At 42.6% G+C, this 21857-nt stretch overlaps 1 protein-coding gene across 6 annotated transcripts in view; it reads right to left on the bottom strand.

The window, feature by feature from the left end:
• The window catches only part of LOC134205425 (uncharacterized), a 77747-nt gene that overhangs the window by 29408 nt on the left and 26482 nt on the right, over positions 1-21857 (bottom strand). For all 6 annotated transcript variants that reach the window (XM_062680658.1, XM_062680657.1, XM_062680660.1 and 3 more), the window contains one exon: positions 6378-6477. In XM_062680658.1, the coding sequence (XP_062536642.1) occupies positions 6378-6477 (100 nt within the window). The remainder of the gene's footprint in view (positions 1-6377; positions 6478-21857) is intronic.

Raw genomic sequence — 21857 nt, 5'->3', positions numbered from 1 at the left:
CAGTCACAATATGGTTACTGCAACCAGATTTGTTGAAATTGTGTTGCTTGGGGAATAGATGAAGACTAAGTGCTAAGAAAGTGAGCTAGACTTTTTTGAACTCTTTTTCACAATAGTAATTTGACCATAACATCTAAGCCCATAGTCCGATCTGGCTAATTTTCAATAAGAAAATTTGAGACATTCTGCGTCGAATGCAATTTAATGCGAGCGAATCGGTTGAGGAAAAGTGCCTGAAAAATGAGTGACATTTTTTTTAGCGATTTTTTCATAAAAACCCTGATTAATCCACCTAGCGGTGATGGTGCCTTTCTCTTGCATTACAAAAATAGTATTTTGGCCATTACTCTCGAGCCCATAGTCCGATCTGGCCAGTTTTTAATAGGAAACAATGGTAGATTATCCTGCGTCGAATGCAACTTGTTGCGAGTAAATCGGTTAAGGATAAGTGCCTGAAAAATTAGTGACATTTTTTTACTCAACTTTTCAATAAAAAGGTGGTATTTTGGCCATAATTTCCGAGCCCATAGTCCGATCTGACCAATTTTCAATAGGAAACAATGATAAAGTATCCTGCGTCGAATGCAACTTGTTGCGAGTAAATCGGTTGAGGATAAGTGCCTAAAAAATGAGTGACATTTTTTTACTCAACTTTTCAATAAAAAGGTGGTATTTTGGCCATAACTTCCGAGCCCATAGTTCGATCTGACCAATTTTCAATAGGAAACAATGATAAAGTATCCTGCGTCGAATGCAACTTGTTCCGAGTAAATCGGTTGAGGATAAGTACCTGAAAAATGAGTGACATTTTTTTTTGGGCGGTTGCGCACAGACACACACACATACACACACACACACACACACACACACACACACACACACACACACACACACACACACACACACACACACACACACACACACATACACACAGACATCACCTCAATTCGTCGAGCTGAGTCGATCGGTATATAACACTATGGGTCTCCGGGCCTTCTATAAAAAGTTTGTTTTTGGAGCGATCATATAGCCTTTACCGTATACTTAGTATACGAGAAAGGCAAAAATGGTATAATTTTCGATCCCATAGTCCGATCTGGCCAATTTTCAATAGAAAACAACAGGATTCTGCGTCGAATGCAACTTGTTGTGAGCAAATCGATTAAGGATAAGTGCCTGGAAAATGAGTGACATTTTTTACGCGATTTTTCCGTATGAATTTGTATTTTGGCCATAACTTATGATCCCATAGTTCGATCTGACCAATTTCAAATAGGAAACAATGGGGCAGAATTCTGCGTCGAATGCAACTTGTTGCGAGCGAATCGGTTGAGGATAAGTGCCCGAAAAGTGAGTGACATTTTTTACGCGATTTTGTCATATGAATTTGTATTTTGGCCATAACTTTCGATCCCATAGTCCGATCTGGCCAATTTCAAATAGGAAACAATGGGGCAGAATTCTGCGTCGAATGCAACTTGTTGCGAGCAAATCGGTTGAGGATAAGTGCCCGAAAAATGAGTGACATTTTTTACGCGATTTTTTTGTATGAATTTGTATTTTGGCCATAACTCTCGATCCCATAGTCCGATCTGTCCAATTTCAAATAGGAAACAATGGAGGCTGCGAAGTTTATGCATCGTTGGCCGTTGTCATTCGATACGGTGTGCAGACTGTCCGGTCCGATGACCGGTCTATACATTTCCACCCTTCCTACCTGTGCGTTCATCCCAAGTAACAATCTCAATGCTTCGAAGATTTATGCTAGTTTTATAGAGGTTTTATTACGGCATGTAGAAATGCTTAAAGTTTTATTTTGGTTTTATTCAGTTGTCATTTAATTAGATCCGCAAGAGTACTTGAGAACTACGTTTTGAATTCCAATATAAAACCACAGCTTTTTAGGTTTTATAATGCTCCTGTGTTCCTCCTCAGAGCTAAAAAATGGAACTGACATAAAGCCAGCAGTTAAGTTATATGTTGATCAAGACTTATAAAAGCTGCCAAGCTTCGTAGAGTCCTGTATAAAACCCACATATAACCTTTGCTCCTGAAGAAGACCTGCATATGAATACGAAGCTTGAAACTACTACTACGGATAGAAAAAAAAAATTCAGCACGAATTGTTAGACCCACGGAAAAATTGTTAGACCCACGGAAGTTTTTTCATTTTGCTTTCAGTCGAAAATGAAAAAAGAATTAGCCACTATATGCTTTTTAATTGAAATGTTTATTTTTGAAAGTACTTGCATTCGATGCCGAGGGCAGAAAAAGTTTGTTTATGATTTTTTTTATATCTGTCTACATTGTCATGTTGTCATTATATATAAAACTACCAAGCTTTAAGTTTGACCAAGATAAAACTTGCTAGTCGTACCACGGTCTTGAAAAAGGCCAAGATAAAACCTCTAGGTGTTTGAAATGCCCAGATAGGGCCAGTTCAGGAGTGATGGTTATATAGAGGCATTTTTTATGCAATCAAAGTTTTATTCGAAAAAATGTCGCCGATATGAAAAAAATAATGAATTTCATAATCGAAATATCATGCAAATTTCTGTTTCACCTTTCAAACAGTAAAAATGGACATCTTAATAAGTTTTAGGAACAATGCTTTGATTATTTGATCAACCAAAGTGGTTATTCATTGAAATTATTTTTAAAGTAATTAACTAAGGCAATTAATTAAACTTGAAAAATTCTAAATAATAGCAAATTAACGAAGCGCATTGTTAAAATACTGATTATTTATCATGGTTTCACCATGAAAAATCCCTGGCATGCCTTCAAACATGCATAGAACACTCAAAGCCAGATATGAACTTTTATTGAACTGGCTGATAATAATTCTTTTATTTTTGTTGTTGACATGTAATCCATGTATTGCAGGAAAAAAAGCATTTTTTTTCGAGTGCAAACAATAAACAAATAATCAACCTGAGAGTTGACAACTGTTTCATTATCGGCTTATTTGTTGTTGTATCATAGTCATGAAGTGGTTGTATCATGGTTATATAGTGGTTCTCAAAACCACCAAGTCTAGAGGAGGTTTTATGTTGCATGTTTTATGTGAGACTTGAAGTATATTATAAAACCGTTGGTTCTGAACTGGAACGCATATTAGGTTTTAATGATTGCAATAAAACTGGGCCAACTGGCTGTAACATGGTTTTATAGAAATCTACAGGAGGTTGTGGAAACTGCGAGGACTGTATGGAAGGTTTTGAGATTGGGTTTTGAAGAACGCTATAAAACTCTGATACAACCTTAATTGTTACTTGGGATGTCACCGATGACGATTTTAACGTCCCGCAGTGGGCATCCATCGTATGTCTGCTCCAGCTGTGCATAGAACGCTTCTTTCCACACTTTATGTCCTGTCCAGCAAATCTCCTGCAGCGCCACGACGTCGAAGTTGCGGGGTTGTAATTCATCGTAGATCATCTTGTCGCAACCTACGAAACCTAGAGACTTGCAATTCCATGTTCCAAGCTTCCAATCGTGATCCTGTATTCGTCGCCTAGGTTTTTGCCGATTATATCGAGTCGCATTATCTCTCATATTGTTCGTGATGATTGGTTTTCCAGGCGGCTTATTGGGCCTGCGCAAACCTCCTGTCACGTAGGAGGGCCGTCGTGTCAGGGCTGTTTAGCGTCCCACCTAACACCAGGACTTGGGCTTGTGCGCTTTGAGCGGCACACGGTCGCTTTGGTGGGGCCTACTTGCGGATACATGCAGCTTTTTATAGAGGTTTAACAGAGCCCACTGTCAAACCCCACCACATCCTAGGCAAGCCCCACAACTCGCAGATGGCCTGGGGAGGGATCGTCAAGCCCTTGGACATAGTCCCTGCTGCCCGTTACAAATAAAGTGCTTAGTTGGAATTATCCCATCTGGAGATGTAATGTTAATGAAGTAGAAAAGATGTCGTATTTCCCAGCCAAAACAAAGGTGCATGTGTTAGCGAATAAGTGTACGAGAGGGGGGTGGCACTTGCCGTTGCCTCAATTTGACTACATGCAAAGTGTACGTATGTATATGGCCTCCACTTTGTGCCCATATTCGCATTGATATACGATCTCTTGTTTGCTGGGTTAGCTCTTACAAAAACTTCTTCTAATAAACTTTAATGTGCAAAGCTCTAATATAATATTCTTAATCAAATCAAAAGCTTAAAATCGATCGATGTCCTCTTTTACCCAAATGTCCCCCTTTTTCGCTACGATTCGGGTAAATCGTTCTCCTTTAGAAAAATTTCATATGGCCTTGGTCTGCTTAACCGGAAGAAATCAGTTCAGTTTCCCTTTTGAATGGGGTGCCCTTGAAAACGCGAATACTTTTAAACTTGGATTCCGTGAGGATTGTCCTTTATATAATCCGGCTGGACCCAAATAATTCAGTCTCATCGATTCAGAAAACCGTGATGCTGCAGAAAACAATCAGATTTCATGCTATCGTGCCACATTGCATAGCTAGGCAAACCACGAAGCTGAACCTGCTTTTGGAGATTTTTGGTATCACGTTCATCATTGGCCAACATTGTCATTTATTGCGGAGGGTCGTTCCTGTTCCCGTGACTTCGCGTGACTAACATCTAGGTTACTTCGACCTTGCAGTTAAAGTACCGGTACTATGCTACAAGTGTCAAACCGATATGTTGGTGATAAAACCAAACTTGCACTACTACAACATGATGCATAAATGATGGCCAATTAAAGCTTGTTGAAGCATAATTTGGCAAAATAATTTAAATGGCTACAGCGCCACAAGCGTTCTAGTAGTTATGCTTCTACTCTTCGATCCGTGTGAACTACCGAAATTATTATGGGAAATGACTTCTCCAAAGCCAGAATCACCAACACTAATGTCACTGTGTAGGATGTGTAAAATAAAAGTGGGTGGTAATCCAGTTGCAGCAAAACTATCACAAACACTTTGAGAGGAATACTGCGGAATCACGCATACTTCTATTCATTTGGAAAAGTCAATTGTATAAACACAGACAAATACAAGTAACGTAAAAGACATCTTGATCATAAAATCAACAGTCGTTTTGAAATTTAATAAATTTTAAGTTTGTTTTACAAATATTCCCACATTTGAAAAATAATATAAAACTTCTAAAAATTCGTCTGATTTCTTGAAGAAGACAAATATCACTAATTTCTTAAGTCAATCATGGAGAAACGTTCAATAAATTTAAAAAATAAAGATTTCGAAAACCTGGGAAAAAGATGAAAATTTCTGGATTCTTGGTAGAAAGAGAATTGGTAAAACCCAAAGAAAATTATGTGATTTATTGATATATATTCTTTCGTTTTAACAGAAATCCGAAATACGAGCAAAGTGAAATAACATTACCAGGAGAGTATTCAATTTAGGAAAAATCCATCAATAATCCGAATCCGTATTCAAAGTCAATTTCAAGAAATATTCCATACAAATAAGTACGAGAAACCCAGATTTTTTGAAATTTCGAGATAGGTTTTAAATGTATCTTATTAATTAACGATCGATTACGACTACAGAGAGGGATTTTTTGTGGAAAATTTATAATCAATTAAATATTATTTCCAGATTTGGTACATCAAATTGTTAGCTTGCTCTACGTCGAGATGATTTGCATTTTCTGGAAATTGTTTTTTTTTCCTTTGGTCGACTATAACTTTTGTTCTCCATTCAATGGGATATAATCGGTCCATTATTGCCCAGAAGGCGGTCCCATTGGATAGTTTCTCCTTTTGTTGTCGGTTCGCTGGTCCAACGTACATGTGTTACAAGTAAATACACTCAATTTTATTACGTTGACATTCCTCGAGAGCTGGTTGACGAAAAGGTCGATGATTATACAAATTTTTAAGCTGGCTTTTCATTGCTCGATTTCATGTTTGAGTGAGTGCGGTGATGTTCAACAAGATGTGACAAAATCGATTTTGTCTTGGTCTATTATTGTTTCATAATAGACCTTGTTCCTACATCATATTAAAGTTGTTTTTATTTAATTCAAAAACATTGAAATTTCTCTCTTCCGTGAAATGTCGTTCGTCATGATATAATAAATAATAAAAAAAGAATAAAAAGATAAAATAAAAATAAAAATTGAAAATTAAATTATGTTTTTTTACTAAATCAGACACCGTGGATGCCCCGCAAATTTAATCCTTATCAAACATGATAAACAACAAAAATGCATCTAGTAAGTATAGTCCTGCATATAGAGTTAAAATCTTAAATTAAAAAAAAAAACAAACTAAACTATAATAATCGACTTATTCGAAAAGTCACAATGCGCATGTTTCAGACTATATATAATAATGATAATGTTCGTGTTCTAAATTAGACGTTTTTATCTTTTATTGAGATAACAAATGGAATCCTACCTGTTTGTGATGATACAGGTGCTGCACTATTGCTTTCAAGTGATATGGATAGAGTGACTGTCATAATCAATGCAACTATTGTGCTTTTTGGTTGGAGCATCTGAAAGAAAAAGAAAGTCATATTAGAGTATGGTTGAGTTCATAAACCAGTATTGATCAAGTTAAAAACCATAGAGTTTTTCTCTATGATCGATTTCTAATATGTTTTTGATTTGTCACATGTGGAAAAGTATCGCGTTTGAATTCAAACTAGGAATTAATTACACAATGATGATACATCAAGTTTGAGGTCAATCTGAGCTTAGTTCGCTTCATTGCGGGGTCAAGGGAACCTGTTTTTATTCCCATGCATAGCAAGAGCACTAATTTGCTAAGCGACAATATTTCTAATAATCCCAGTAAAAAGGAACAAAATAATTGACCAGTCATCTTAAGTAGGTCCAGCGTGCCCATGAACGACTCCGGTGCATTCATTAATGCCAGTATCGTTTAAATTACTGTGTTCAACATTACCCGGTTATTAAACCAGTTGTGGGTGGATGAACATGAATATGAAGCTCATCTTTTATGAGAGTGAATAGAGTATGGAGACGCATGGTAAATAGTTTCGTGAAATCCTTAGATTTCCCATTTATATATTCAGAGTTTGCAGAAATCACTCTAAGAGCATCATTAATGGGCGCGAGTGTTTCGATCACCTTGTTACCCGCTAGCTACACCGCAGCTAGGAGAGGAGACACTTATAGGGTCGATAACCGTAGTACTTACCACGCACCGGAAAGTCCCCTCAGCAGGAGCAAACACACATTCTGGGTGTTACGCGACAAGTACCAATAAATGTTACAATGCGAAAGAGCCGGCAGACCGTGTCGCACCAAGAGAAGCTCCAAAGGTGCCAAGGAAAATAATCAAATATCCGTCCGCGGAAAGCGAGGCTTGGTGACTCCTTTTTGAGTCCGAGAACGAGCACAAAGAGAAAACTGTATAAAAACCTTAGGGATTGCTTAATTGCAATAAAAATAATGTAATAGGCCTCGAGGTGGACCCTACGAGCACCTGTACCCGTTTCGGATCTGCTGTTCAAAGTAATGGATTACTGGTAGACATTGGCGTAACTAAGGAAAAATTCTAGGGGGGGCTAACTTTTTTCTATTCTTACAGTCAAACACAAAAAAGTTATTGTATTTGTTCAACTATCCGCAAGTTGGCCTACCAAACAGCTATTTCAATACATCCAGTGACGACTTGAACAGCTCTGACATAAACATGTCGTGGTACGTAAAAAACATAAGAGCTTCAGATACATAAGACTTTCGAGTTTTATATGGCCGGGGTTCTGCCAAATCGCACCAAGCGCCAGCAAAAAATTTCCCATTTTTCTGCCCAAGATTTCGTTCAACAGATTCAATTGATCACAAATCGAATCGGATATCCCTCAACTCCATAGCTGAGGATATCCTTCAACAAGACTTAACCAACTTAGTGTACGTATGAATTGCTATGAAATGATTTCCGTTTTCCTTTTACGAACAAAATATCACAAGTCAGTCAAAATGCCGCTTGGTGCGGTTTGGCAGAACCCCGACCATATATCCACTAGCAGACCCGACAAACTTCGTTTCGCCTAAAAAAATCCTCTGATTAGATCTTGAGTTATGTAAAATTTTCTGGTTCATTTGTCTGGAAGCCCCCCTTTCCAGAAGGGATTAGGTTTCAAACCACAACAGAAAAAAATCTTCCCTTCGAAAACCTTCACATGCTAGATTTGGTTCCATTTGCTTGATTAATTCTTGAGTTATGATGAAATTGATGTTTTATTTGTATAGAAGAACTTCTTTCTAAAGAGGGGAGGGGTCTCGAATCAACTTAAGAACCTTCCCCGGCCCCAAAAACCTCATCATATAAATTTTCACGCCGATCGGTTCAGTAGTTCCCGAGTCTATAAGGTTCAGACAGACAGAAATTCATTTTTATGTATAAAGAAGATTAGAAATAATTTCATTTACTTAAAGGGTGTACGGAATCAAATTGCATCACTTTCAAAAGTCGATAACAGTTCGCCTTCTGGGCTGATTTTAACGAAATGTTGTGGAAGACGGCTTCAGCATGTGTTATTCACACTGCATGAGTTTCATTACGAAATTTCCAATAGTATATAAAATACAGCCAAAGGGTGTGTGCAAATAAATCTTGCGCATTCACCTCCATACTCCACATCTTATAAAAAGATGTTAGTAATCCAATTTTGTGCCTATGATCCCAAAATCACCAGAATTGCGGCCGATCGAAAGATACTGATCGAGAATGAAAACACGAGCTTCGGAAGCCTCCAAAATTGATCATTACGGAACATAAAATGTTGATTTGGCCTTTAACATCAACATTTCGTATTGGTTTATAACTCCAACGTCAACATTTTCGATTATCCGACTAATACAGGTAAACTTTCCAACAAACTTTCTGTTTAGTCGCTTCTATAGTAAAAAACCAAAATCAGAAAAATTAGAAAAGCGCTGAAATCCAATTTTGGACTGATATTTGTCAGATTTTGGGAGAGCATCAATCTTATTATTCAGGCCGGTTCACACTGCAGCACTTTTTTTTTATTTTTTGTTTTCGATTTTTATAATAGTTAGAGCCGTCAAAAAATATGGTTTCTTTTGAAAAGTTGACTTTAATTAAGTTAAATAGTCGACTGAGAGAATAAAATTAGTTATTTTTTTTGTTGGGATAGATTGCAGGATGAAAAATGTTAGTTAAAGACATGTACAAAATCTTATGAGTTCATTTAAGAAAAAAGATTCAGCATTTGGATGTATTTGAGAATTACAGTGAAACAGTTATACGTAGTCAAAGCTTACATATTGCATTTCAGTCCCTGAAAATTTCATGACAATCGGTTGATAGACTAATTTTTGGCGAGTAGTTCAAAGTGATGCAATTTGATTCCGTACACCCTTTACATTTTAGTTACATCTCCTTGAAATTTCAGGGTTTACCGAACTTTTTTCGTATTTCAAGAAACCTAGTATGATTATTGGAAATTCAAAGTTTTCGGGAAATAGCAGCAACATCGTTTGAATACTTTACCAGATACATCTGCAGAAAAAAATGTCTGCTTTTACAGGCATATGGTACGTTGTACTTGGCTATCACATTATTGAAAGGTTTCTCTTGACAATCCTTTCAGAAATGCCATGCATCTTTAAGGGTTATGTTGGAAAGCTAGAGGTCATACGCACACTTTAAAAAAATAATACTCGCAATTCAATGCAACGCAATGTAAACATAAACATCTTGAAGATTTGATGATTTGCTGATAAATAAAAGTCAAAATTTGTTCGAAATTCTTCGGTAACCTAAGCATCTTGTGTCTCCTGCTCAAGTTAAACAATTGTCTTTTTCATGTTGTCTAAATATTACGGGCAGTTTATTATTTTGCTTGAATATTATTCATTCAATCTCAGCCATTGTAATTGTTCTGTTAGTCTGTTACTTCTATTATTTATTCAATCAACATGAAAATACAGTTCCAACTCCAACATTTCTCTCGAAAAAGTCCCAAAATGACTGTAACCATGCCCGTCCTATCTCTCACATTGGCTCATCTCTCATGTTGGCAGCACAAATGTCAATTCATAGGTGATAAGCACATCTAAAAACATTTTTGTGCGTACTGAAAACGAGTTGTGTTTTGGACTTATGTTCCTCCGAAAGTGTAATTTACTTTAGAAATGAAATTCGTACGCAATTCACCTTAACCAATTATATGTGTGGCTGAGAATCAAGAGAGCGAGATATATCATTTTTTTAGAAAACATGATAAAATATATTAAACTCACTGTAGAGAGAGATGATAAGAATTCATTATTTGCAGTTACGCCCAGATATGATCAGAGCACTAGATATGTATACTGCCGCTAATCGCAAGTCGAGCACATCTGTATATGGGCCTCCATATACAGATGTGCTCGACTTGCGGTTAGCGGCAGTATAGTACTCATGCAAAGTCGTTAAAATTCTAGGGGGGGCTAACTAGATTCTAGGTGGGGCTAAAGCCCCCCCTAGCACCCCCGTAGTTACGCCAATGCTGGTAGACATTTTTTTGACTAACCAAAAATCGAGAAGAAAATGTTGTTTTGAAAAGTTGGCTCTTGCCAAAATTCTCATCGAAGTGACATTTTTGCAATTGTAGATTTAACAATCTTATACTTTCTACTGAAAATCACTAAATAATTTTCTTAATTTTACCAACGCTTCTTATAATTTTACCAACGTTTTTTTTTTGTGTGTATCGCATTCCATAATTTGGACATAGTCAATTCGCAGCTTAGTATTCAATAAGCACATCCACAGCCATTAACTACATGGTTTTTAAGCATTCGTATATCATTTGGTTTCTCAAGGCATATCAAGGAGGGCAACTGCACTTCCAAATCAAATATTTTTCGTTACTCTATATGTGGCTAATGAATGGATGGATGGATGAATACATTTTCTCGCGCAGGACAGATGCTAAGCGTTAAAATAGTTAAAATTGAAAGAGTGGACCGCTGTGAAGTGTTTCGAGCTGCGAAACTGGCCTTTAACAAGGCCATTAAGAGCAGTAATAGAGCGTGTTTCGACAACCTATGCGAAGGAGCCAACGCGAATCCATGGGGTGACGCCTACAGGATAGTGATGGCCAAGACCAAAGGGAGCTCTTCACCCTCTGAACGATCCCCGGATAGGTTGGCGAGGATTATCGAGGTACTATTCCCGTCTCGAGCCACAGGTCTCTGGCCTCCTGCACCACAAGGCAATATGGGTGCGGCCGAAATGGTGGCTCCGGTGACGAATGAAGAGTTACTCGCGGTGGAGTTCCGAACAGCGCTCTCAAGGCAGCAATCATAACGAACCTGAACATGTTCAGGCTAGCTATGCAAAGATGCCTAGATGAGTGTAGATTCCCCGAAAGATGGAAAAGCCAGAAACTGGTGTTGTTGCCGAAGGCCGGGAAGCCGCCGGGCGACCTATTGACCAATCTGCCTTATAGACACGACGGGCAAGTTGCTAGAGAGGATCATCCTCAACAGGCTGACCCCGTACTCAGAGGGTACGAACGGCCTGTCTAACAACCAGTTCGGTTATCGCAAGGGTAAGTCCACATTGGACGCTATTAACTGGTAAAGACTGCCGAGATTGGTGGTAAAGACTGCCGAGATTGCGATCCAACAGAAAAGGCGAGGTATTCGATACTGTGCGTTACTGACACTTGATGTGAAGAACGCATTCAACAGCGCAAGCTGGGATGCCATCGCGCTCTCGTTACACCGGCTTAGCCTGCCGGTGGGCCTGTACAGGATTTTGGAAAGCTATTTCCAGAACCGTGTAGTATTATACGAGACCGATGCCGGCCAGAGAAGCGTACCTATTACCGCAGGAGTTCCGCAAGGTTCAATACTGGGCCCGGTACTATGGAACCTTATGTATGACGGGGTTCTGAAGCTGCCCTGACTGCCCAGGTTTTGCCGAAACTGCAGAGCACATACTGTTCGTATGTTTTCGTTTCGACGTCGAAAGAAGAGCTATGCTAGACGTTTGCGGTCGGGACACAACCCCGGATACCCTTATCCAGAGGATGTGCCTAGCGGTGGAGAAGTGGAACGCAGTTTCGACTGCAACCACTCAGATTGCCTGCAGCTTGCAGAGAATCTGGCGCGCAAAGCAGCAGTCGACAAGCATGACTAACTTGTGATTGGTTAGTTAGAGCGAAAACAGGCTGAGCGCGGGGAAGTAAATGAGAGGTTTGCACATATCGAGGTAAGAGTGTCGCAGCGGGTGGCAACCGCAGTCGCCACCACGAGGCATGGCAGAAGAGTGACCGCGGAGGCAGCAGGGACTTTGTCCAAGGGCTTGACGACCCCTCCCCATGGCCACTGCGAGTTAGACCGGGACCATCGTCCCTAACCCCTGATCCCAAGGCGTCAAGCGACCCGTGCCGAGGGGATGCATGGCCAGGGGGGTGAAATAATAAGCTAGGCCTTTAACGGAGCCTGTGGGGTACCTGGGCACCCTCCACAGTAATTGTCCCTTACCGCGTCATGCTGGGCTCTGGCGTGGTGGACCTCTTTTCCCGAGCAACTCGTGGGGCCAAAATGGAAAACCAAGTCAGTTCTTCAATTAGTGGTAGAAGTGTAGGCGACAACCCCTTCGCAAGAGGTGGGTTGTTCAGGTCTCCGCCTAGGAGGCCAGAGGCAATAGTCGGCAGCTCAGTGCGCAGCGCCAGCGTGGGTCACTTAACCTTCCTCTCGGCTAAAAAAACGCCGGTAGAGGTTATTGACGGCCCATGGCTTGTGGAGGCGATGAACCGCAAATGCGATGGGCTTTGTGTGTGTGTGTAAACCGGCCAAGTGTAAACCCGTGAAATCCGTAGATTCGACGTCTACCCAGACTGAGGCCCAAGGATTCGCGGACTCGGGCAAGGTCGAATCTACCGAAGGCGTGGCAGCGAAGACGGTGGTACCAAACTCTACCCAGACTGTGGCTCAAGTATTTGCGGGTACGTCGGGGGTGACTGCTCCAACGGAGCAGACACAAAAACGGGGGAGACAGTCTCCAGGGGATGATCTCCCTGGGGGCCGCTCCAAAACGCGGAGGGCTACTACCCCGAACAATGGTAGTGGGGCTGGGAAGCTGAACCCCGGCCAGGTACCTCCAAAACCGGGGGAGGAAGGACCTGGAAAGGTCCGTCCACCCAGGAAAGACGGTGGTAAGGGGTTACGGCAGCCGCACCAGACCAGCGAAATAGAGGGGGATGACGCCTCCTGGACCCTGGTCAAGAATAAGAGGAAACCGAAGACGTCAAGGGCCGAAAAGAAGGCCCAGGCGAATGAAGGCAGCAAGAAGTCTAGGGTAGGCGCGAATCGCTCCAGGGGCGATGCCCTAGTCATTACGGCGGACGAGGCTAAGTACTCGGACGTCTTGAAGGCGATGAGGAGTGACGTCAAGCTCGGTGAACTCGGCGCCGACGCACGTCGAATAAGATGGGCGAGATGATCCTCGAGCTGAAGCGGGGCGTCCCGCGAAAGGGCGCTGCCTACAAGAAGTTGGCGGAGGAAGTCCTAGGCGAGACGGTCAAGGTGAGGACACTCACGACGGAGGTGAATCTAAGGGTTAAAGACCTGGACGAGATCACCGAAGTCGAAGAGATCGTCACGGCACTGCGGCGACAGTGTGAATTGGAGACGCCCACTGCACCCGTTCGGCTACGGAAAGGTCCGGCAGGGACGCAGGTAGCATTAGTTCGGCTATCTGCAGCGGACGCCTCCAAGGTAGTCAAGTTAGGGAGCGTCAAGGTGGGATGGGACTGCAAAGGCCCACTTTCACAGTAGCCGGGCAACCAGTGGAGAATGTTGAAAGCTTCCAATATCTTGGTAGCCAAATGGCGTCAGACGGCGGTACCAAGATCGACATAGGCGCACCCCGAGTAGCACACTTGTCACATATCAGTCAGATCAGGAGATCTTTCAAGTCGGCCCTTTGCACCACCGGAGGTGTACAGGATCCATAAGTAAGTAAGTTCGGTTTATGTTGCTGAGCTGGCAGCAATTAACTTCCCTTTTGGGGATAATTTCCAATCAACCCGTAGACCATTATTTCATCTTCTCGGATAGTCTTAGTTCTATCGAGGCACTCCGATCGATGAAACCTGTTAAGCACGCATCTTACTTTCTTACAAATATAAGAGAGTAGATGCGTGTTTTGGTCGAAATATCATTCAAGCTGTGATTCAAGATTACCTTTGTTTGGGTCCCTTCTCACTGCTCAATCTACGGCAATGGGAAGGTGGACTCGCTGTCAAAGGTGGGCGCACAGGAAGGTGAGGTTTATGATAGACAATTCTCTGAACACACAACGAACTTGGATGGTGGCTATTTTTCATAGTTACAAAAGTTTCTGCGCGAGCGTGGTTCAGAGGTGAGGACTTACGTTGGCTTCTACCCCTCTTTTACTAACTTCATAATAAAATGATATTGATTGTACATATCACAAAGAACCATGGCTCCATAAAGTGTTATACAAGCATGAGCCTACCAAATAAACGAAATTCGAAAAAATCTAATAAATTTTGGGTTGATTTCTTAAAGATTGGTGAAAATTTTATATTTTTTCTGCTCAACCCGAGCAACACAAGTCTAACAAAAACGGTTGCAGCAACTTGGTTGTAACTAAATCTGGTTACATAAGAGTTACAGTAACTTATGAGGGACATGTGTGCTGCTAGGGAACGTGATTGTTTTTAATCTTTTAATGTAGACATGATGTCAACGATCGGAAAAAGGCCAATATACCAGAAGGTGAAATCAAAAAGCGGTCAATAAGTATATATAAAGAGTTGTGTAAAATAAAGAGTCATATACAAAACCATGCGAAACAACCAGTATGTTGGATAAACCTCCTATTAGGTGGGCGAATGTAAACAGAAACAAAACAAACATTCATGTTTTTCTTTGATTGAATAAATTGTTCGTCGTCTTTCGAAACCAACCCCGTCTGCTCATGAACCTCGACAGAGTTTATCAAACCAAATAGTAGGATGGTTTCTTTGGTAAACAAACGGAAAACTCCGCACTCTTGTTTTCCCGTGGGTGAGAAATCACACCTTCGATTCACACGCATCACCTAGCAATAGGCGTGCGTTAATATACTTCAGTGTCTTGAAAAAGTAAACAGAGTATGTTGTTAATGAAATTGTTCTTCACCATGTTCGATGAGATATTTTACAGTTTCAAATATTCGTCCCTAGAACACAATCTGGCGATTTGAATGAGCGCATAATACCTATAATCCGCTTGGGTAATGCTAGCTATCAATAATTTTATTTGCTTTATGGTGAAATTACTATGATAACTAAGCTCTTCACTATATTTTTTATTTTTGCTGGACGGACTCGCCCTGCAGATTTTAGAATTAGGTACTCTTAACTTCCTCTACAGACAGCTAGGTGAAGCAAATATCACGTTCGCGTGCCGTGACCGTTAAGCTTTTCATTTATGACTTTGAAAGCGAACGCTCATTATTTTAGTTCCCACCCCATTGTGGCCCATCGAGTTACACAGGATAGTGTTTTCACCACTTGAAGAAATATACGTCAGGCTGGGAAAAAAGGTATTGATTTTCCATAGACCTACGCTGAATGTCAACTTCTCTTTTGACGGTGTTCGCCGCAATACAAAGGCAAGGTTTGTTGGTTCGCCGTAATTTCATTTTCGTGTGCACGACAATACGAAGGATAGGGTAAGGAATAACAGTGGTCACGGCGCGACGTCATAGAGAAGCATGTGGCGCGTATCACAGCAAGTTCAAGCTATGGTAACACGCGGCGACCAACATCACCAAAAAGCTTTTATTATTGATGATACGGAACTTATTGGGGCTACTGCTGGTTTGACCCACATGGAAAGTAAGAAACAGCTGAAGGTAAGCTTTAAAAGTACAGCTCGGTGGCTTATCAAATTACTTCGTTTTTACAGTAATCCCTTCATTACTCGATAGTGACCATTGGAACATTGATTAAAAGATGATTTAGAATTAGATAACAGAAAAGTTTAATTTTAAAACTACTATTAAGAATCAAAGTAGTCTGGATCTACATTGACTTCGAGAACACATCGACTTACAATGTATAAAAAAGGAAAGCTTACTTACTGTAGCTTCTTCTTATTCTTCAATGGCTCTACATTCCAACTGGAACTTGGCCTGCTTTTCAACTTAGTATTCTATTAACATTTCCTCAGTTATTAATTGAAATATTATATCAGTCGCACACAACGAAATCTGCGTCTAAATTCCAAACAATTCTGGACATTTGTTAGGTCCAAACAGAATGAAGATGGTCTTCCTACGTCAATGCAACTGAATGGTGTTTCTGCTGACACTCCAGCTGACAAATGCGAGCTCTTTGCTGAACAGTTTAAGACCTCCTTCAACGATTTCTCAGCTCCGCTATCTATTGGCATCGAGGCTTCTTGTGACACTCCTCGAGATGTACTGGACTTAGGCATCTTTCCCATCAGTGATGCCGAGCGATCCGGAAACTGAAATTTTCGTTCTGCGCTGGACCGGACGGGATACCGGCTGCTTTGCTGCGCCGGTGTTCGAGCGCTCTTACTAAACCGTTAGGAAAAATCTACAATCTTTCGCTTCGAACCAGAAAGTTTCCCATGCGCTGGAAGTCGTCATACCTTTTTCAGTTCATTCATTCATTCATTTATTTAGTCTACATCTAAACAGATAACACTGAATCAACAATTTGACGCCACAATACACGGTACGAGGCTGTATCTCTCCATCCTCGAATACGCCCCATGCTCGCCAAGTCGTTTTGCACCTGGTCTGCCCATCTCGCTCGCTGCGCTCCACGTCGTCTCGTACCTGCCGGATCAGAAGCGAACACCATCTTTGCAGGGTTGCTGTCCGGCATTCTTGCAACATGTCCTGCCCATCGTACCCTGGGCGTAGAGCTGGGCGAGCTCATGGTTCATTCTTCGCCACCACACACCGTTTTCTTGCACACCGCCAAAGATGGTCCTAAGCACCCGTCTCTCGAATACTCCGAGTGCTTGCAAGTCCTCCTCGAGCATTGCCCATGTTTCATGTCCGTAGAGGACAGCCGGTCTTATTAGCGTCTTGTACATGACACATTTGGTGCGGTGGCGATTTTTTTTTGACCGCAGTTTCTTCTGGAGCCCGTAGTAAGCCCGACTTCCACAGATGATGCGCCTTCGTATTTCACGACTAGCATTGTTATCAGCCGTTAGTAAGGATCCGAGGTAGACGAATTCCTCGACCACCTCGAAGGTATCCCCGTCTATCGTAACACTGCGTCCCAGGCGAGCCTTGTCGCGCTCGGTTCCCTTCACAAGCATGTACTTGGTCTTTGACGCATTCACCACCAGTCCAACTTTTGTTGCTTCACGTTTCAGGCGCGTGTACAGTTCTGACACCTTTGCAAATGTTCGGCCGACAATGTCCATGTCATCCGCGAAACATAAATTGACTGGATCTTTTGAAAATCGTACTCCGGCTGTTACACCCGGCTCTCCGCATGACACGTTCTAGCGCAATGTTGAACAACAGGCACGAAAGTCCACCATGTCTTAGTCCCCGGCACGATTCGAACGAACTGGAGTGTTCACCCGAAATCTTCACACAGTTTTGCACACCATCCACCGTTGCTTTGATCAGTCTGGTAAGCTTCCCAGGGAAGCTGTTCTCGTCCATAATTTTCCATAGCTCTACGCGGTCTATACTGTCGTATGCCGCCTTGTAATCAACGAACAGATGGTGCGTTGGGACCTGGTATTCACGGCATTTTTGACGGATTTGCCGTACAGTAAAGATCTGGTCCGTTGTCGAGCAGCCGTCAACGAAGCCGGCTTGATAACTTCCCACGAACTCATTCACTAATGGTGACAGACGACGGAAGAAGATCTGGGATATCACTTTGTAGGCGGCATTAAGGATAGTGATCGCTCGAAGGTTCTCACACTCCAGCTTGTCGCCTTTCTTGTAGATGGGGGCATATAACCCCTTCCTTCCACTCCTCCGGTAGCTGTTCAGTTTCCCAGATTCTGACTATCAATTTGTGCAGGCATCTGGCTGGCTTTTCCGGGCCTATCTTGATGAGCTCAGCTCCGATACCATCCTTACAAGCTGCTTTATTGGACTTTAGCTGTTGGATAGCATCCTTAACTTCCCTCAAGGTGGGGGCTGGTTGGCTTCCATCGTCCGCTGAACTGACGTAGTCATCTCCTCCGCTGCCTTGACTTTCACTGCCTGTACTCTCAGCGCCGTTCAAATGTTCCTCGTAGTGCTGCTTCCACCTTTCGATCACCACACGTTCGTCCGTCAAGATGCTCCCATCCTTAACCCGGCACATTTCGGCTCGCGGCACGAAGCCGTCGCGGGATGCGTTGAGCTTCTGGTAGAACTTGCGTGTTTCTTGAGAACGGCACAGCTGTTCCATCTCCTCGCACTCCGCTTCTTCTAGGCAACGTTTCTTCTCCTGGAAAAGGCGGGTCTGCTGTCTCCGCTTCCATCTATAACGTTCCACGTTCTGCCGGGTACCTTGCTGCAGCACGATCGCCCGCGCTGCGTCCTTCTCCTCCAGAATCTGTCTGCACTCTTCGTCGAACCAATCGTTCCGTCGACTTCGTCCCACATACCCGACGTTGTTCTCCGCTGCGTCGTTAATGGCTGCTTTGACTGTATTCCAGCAGTCCTCAAGAGGGGCCCCATCGAGCTCACCCTCTTCCGGCAACGCTGCCTCGAGATGCTGCACGTATGCAGTGGCGACATCAGGTTGCTTCAGTCGCTCTAGGTCATACTGCGGCGGTCGTCGGTACCGAACATTGTTGATGACGGATAGTTTTGGGCGTAGTTTTACCATCACTAGATAGTGGTCAGATAGGAAGAGGCTCAAGAGAGGTCAATGTAAGCCACCCACCACGAGTTTCTATTGGTGGTGACGAAATCGAGGTGGTTGAAGAATTCGTGTACTTGGGCTCACTGGTGACCGCCGATAACGATACCAGCAGAGAAATTCGGAGGCGCATAGTGGCTGGAAATCGCACGTACTTTGGACTCCACAAGACGCTCCAATCGAATAGAGTTCGCCGCCGTACCAAACTGACTATCTACAAAACGCTTATAAGACCGGTAGTTCTGACATGAGACCTGGACATGAGACCTGGACGATGCTCGTGGAGGACCAACGCGCACTGGGAGTTTTTGAAAGAAAAGTGTTGCGTACCATCTATGGTGGGGTGCAGATGGCGGACGGTACGTGGATGAGGCGAATGAACCACGAGTTGCATCAGCTGTTGGGAGAACCATCCATCGTTCACACCGCGAAAATCGGAAGACTGTGGTGGGCCGGGCACGTAACCAGAATGTCGGACTGTAATCCGGTGAAAATGGTTCTCGACAACGATCCGACGGGAACAAGAAGGCGAGGTGCACAGCGGGCAAGGTGGATCGATCAGGTTGAGGACGATTTGCGGACCCTCCGCAGACTGCGTGGTTGGCGAAGTGCAGCCATGGACCGAGCTGAATGGAGAAGACTTTTATGTGCAGCACAGGCCACTCCGGCCTTAGTCTGATAATAAATAAAAAGATAGTGGTCAGAGTCGATGTTAGTGCCACGATATGTCCTGACGTCGATAATGTCGGAGAAGTGCCATCCATCAATTAGAACGTGGTCGATTTGTGATTCTGTCTGCAGTGGTGATCTCCAGGTGTACCGATACGGAAGGCTATGTTGGAAGTAGGTACTGCGAATGGCCATATTCTTGGAGGCAGCGAAATCAATTAGTCGTAGGCTGTTTTCGTTCGTTAGCCGGTGAGCGCTGAACTTCCCAATAGTCGGTCTAAACTCCTCCTCTTGGCCAACCTGAGCGTTCAAATCTCCTATGATGATTTTGACGTCGTGGCTTGGGCAGCTGTCGTACTCACGTTCCAGCTGCGCGTAGAATGCGTCCTTATCATCATCAGTTCTTCCGGAGTGTGGACGTTGATTATGCTGAAGTTGAAGAACCGGCCTTTGATCCTCAACCTGCACATTCACTCGTTGATCGGCCACCACCCAATCACGCGCCTTTGCATATCGCCCATCACTATGAAAGCTATTCCCAGCTCGTGTGTTGCCGCAGCTCTGATAGATGGTCTTTGCCGATGGTTCCGGTCCATACTCTCGTGTTGATTGTTCGTTGCGTATGTTTTTTTAAAGGCTGGCTTGCAGGGCTTGACACCAAACCCCCTAAATTTCCGGAGGACCATTCCTCCTTATTTCCGGTGGACCGTGGTACACAGTTTCACTTAGACTCCCTCGCTGGCACTCGGACGATGATCAGCCGCCCCTAACATGGAGAACAGACGCTGTTGTGAGCCGATCCTGACATGGAGAACAGACGCTCAATAAGATTTGCACCTCCGGAGAGGAGCAAACCCACCCCCCACTCCCCTGTCAGCATACGACCATAGTTCCCAACGGGGTTGGTTATCCGATCTTCTTTAACGGTGCTCGTATCCCGGCCAGCACCACGGGGAGGTAGGGATAGGAGTTGCTGGGTAAGAGACTAAGGACCGCAAGATGGGGTCTATTTTATTCCTTCTGGTACACGAAGTACCATAGTATGGTACGAAGTATGGTACGCTTTACCCAGCATTTGCCGTGCCAGTTCATAAGAAAGGAAACAAATGCGACGTGAGCAACTATCGTGAAATAACCACTCTCTCCGCTTGTTCGAAAGTTTTTGAAATAATAATGAACGACACGCTCTTCGCCTGCTGTAGGCAGTACATCTCTACGGTCCAGCATGGATTTTTCTCTAATAGATCGGTCGCGACCAACTTGACAGAATTCACAACAACTTGTATTGAGGCTCTTGACAATGGGCAGCAAGTGGATGCGGTATACTTAGATCTTAAAGCTGCTTTTGACCGAGTAGACTATCGTATTCTACTTGGCAAACTTGAGAAGTTGGGAGTTTCCATTGCGTGTGTTGATTGGTTTCGATCTTACCTGACGGATCGAAAATTGCGTGTGAAAGTTGGATCATCTCTTTCGGATCTCTTCGTCACGCCATCTGGTGCTTAACTTTTCAAAAGGACCTAAGTAACATTTTTTTCATGAATTAATTTGAATAGTGCAATCAACAGAAAAACATGAAAGCTTTTGATTGCAGTACTCAAATTAATTCATGAAAAAATGTGGCTTAGGTCCTTTTGAAAAGTTAAGCGAAAAATCCTAGTCGATCACTATTGGAAATGATCACGACCGATCATTGCATTCAAAAGTTATGAAGAAAATGGTGTGTTGAACCATATAAGCTTGGTTGATTCGCTATACAGCGTTTACAAGAGCCGTAGTGTACGCAATTATTTATGATGTGTATCACACTAATGCGAATCCAAACGATTGAATCGAGAAAGACATCGTCACCGCTAGGTGAATTAATCTTGGTATTTCGACTTTCTTTTCCTTCTTTTTATCATTTTGACCTTATGTGCTTTCGACCTGTTGAACTTCAATCTTTTGTTTTTTCGTCTTTTTGTCCTTTCGACCTTTGTGTCCTTTCGACTTTTCTGTCCTTTCGACCTTCTGTCTTTTCGACCTTTTGTCCTTTCGACCTTTTGTCCTTTCGATCTTTGTCCTTTCGCTTTTGTCCTTTCGACCTTTTGTCCTTTTGACCTTTTTGTCCTTTCGACTATTTTGTCCTTTCGACCTTTTGTCCTTTTGTCATTACGAACTTTGGTCCTTCGTCCTTTTGACTTTTGATTTTTTGACCTTCGACCTTGACACAGATTCCTTCTAAGAATTTGGTTTGATAAAACTGGAAGAGTGCTTTCTGATTTTTGAATATTTTCCCCCCAAAATACGTAGATTTTTCAACTTGTTGACACTTCTATCAGAAAATATCATTTTGTACATTTATG

The sequence above is a fragment of the Armigeres subalbatus genome, chromosome 1 (assembly GCF_024139115.2).
Source record: "Armigeres subalbatus isolate Guangzhou_Male chromosome 1, GZ_Asu_2, whole genome shotgun sequence".
NCBI classification, from domain to species: Eukaryota; Metazoa; Arthropoda; class Insecta; order Diptera; family Culicidae; genus Armigeres; species Armigeres subalbatus.
The sequence above is the reverse complement of the archived record's forward strand: the minus strand, read 5'-3'. Positions and strand labels throughout refer to the sequence as shown.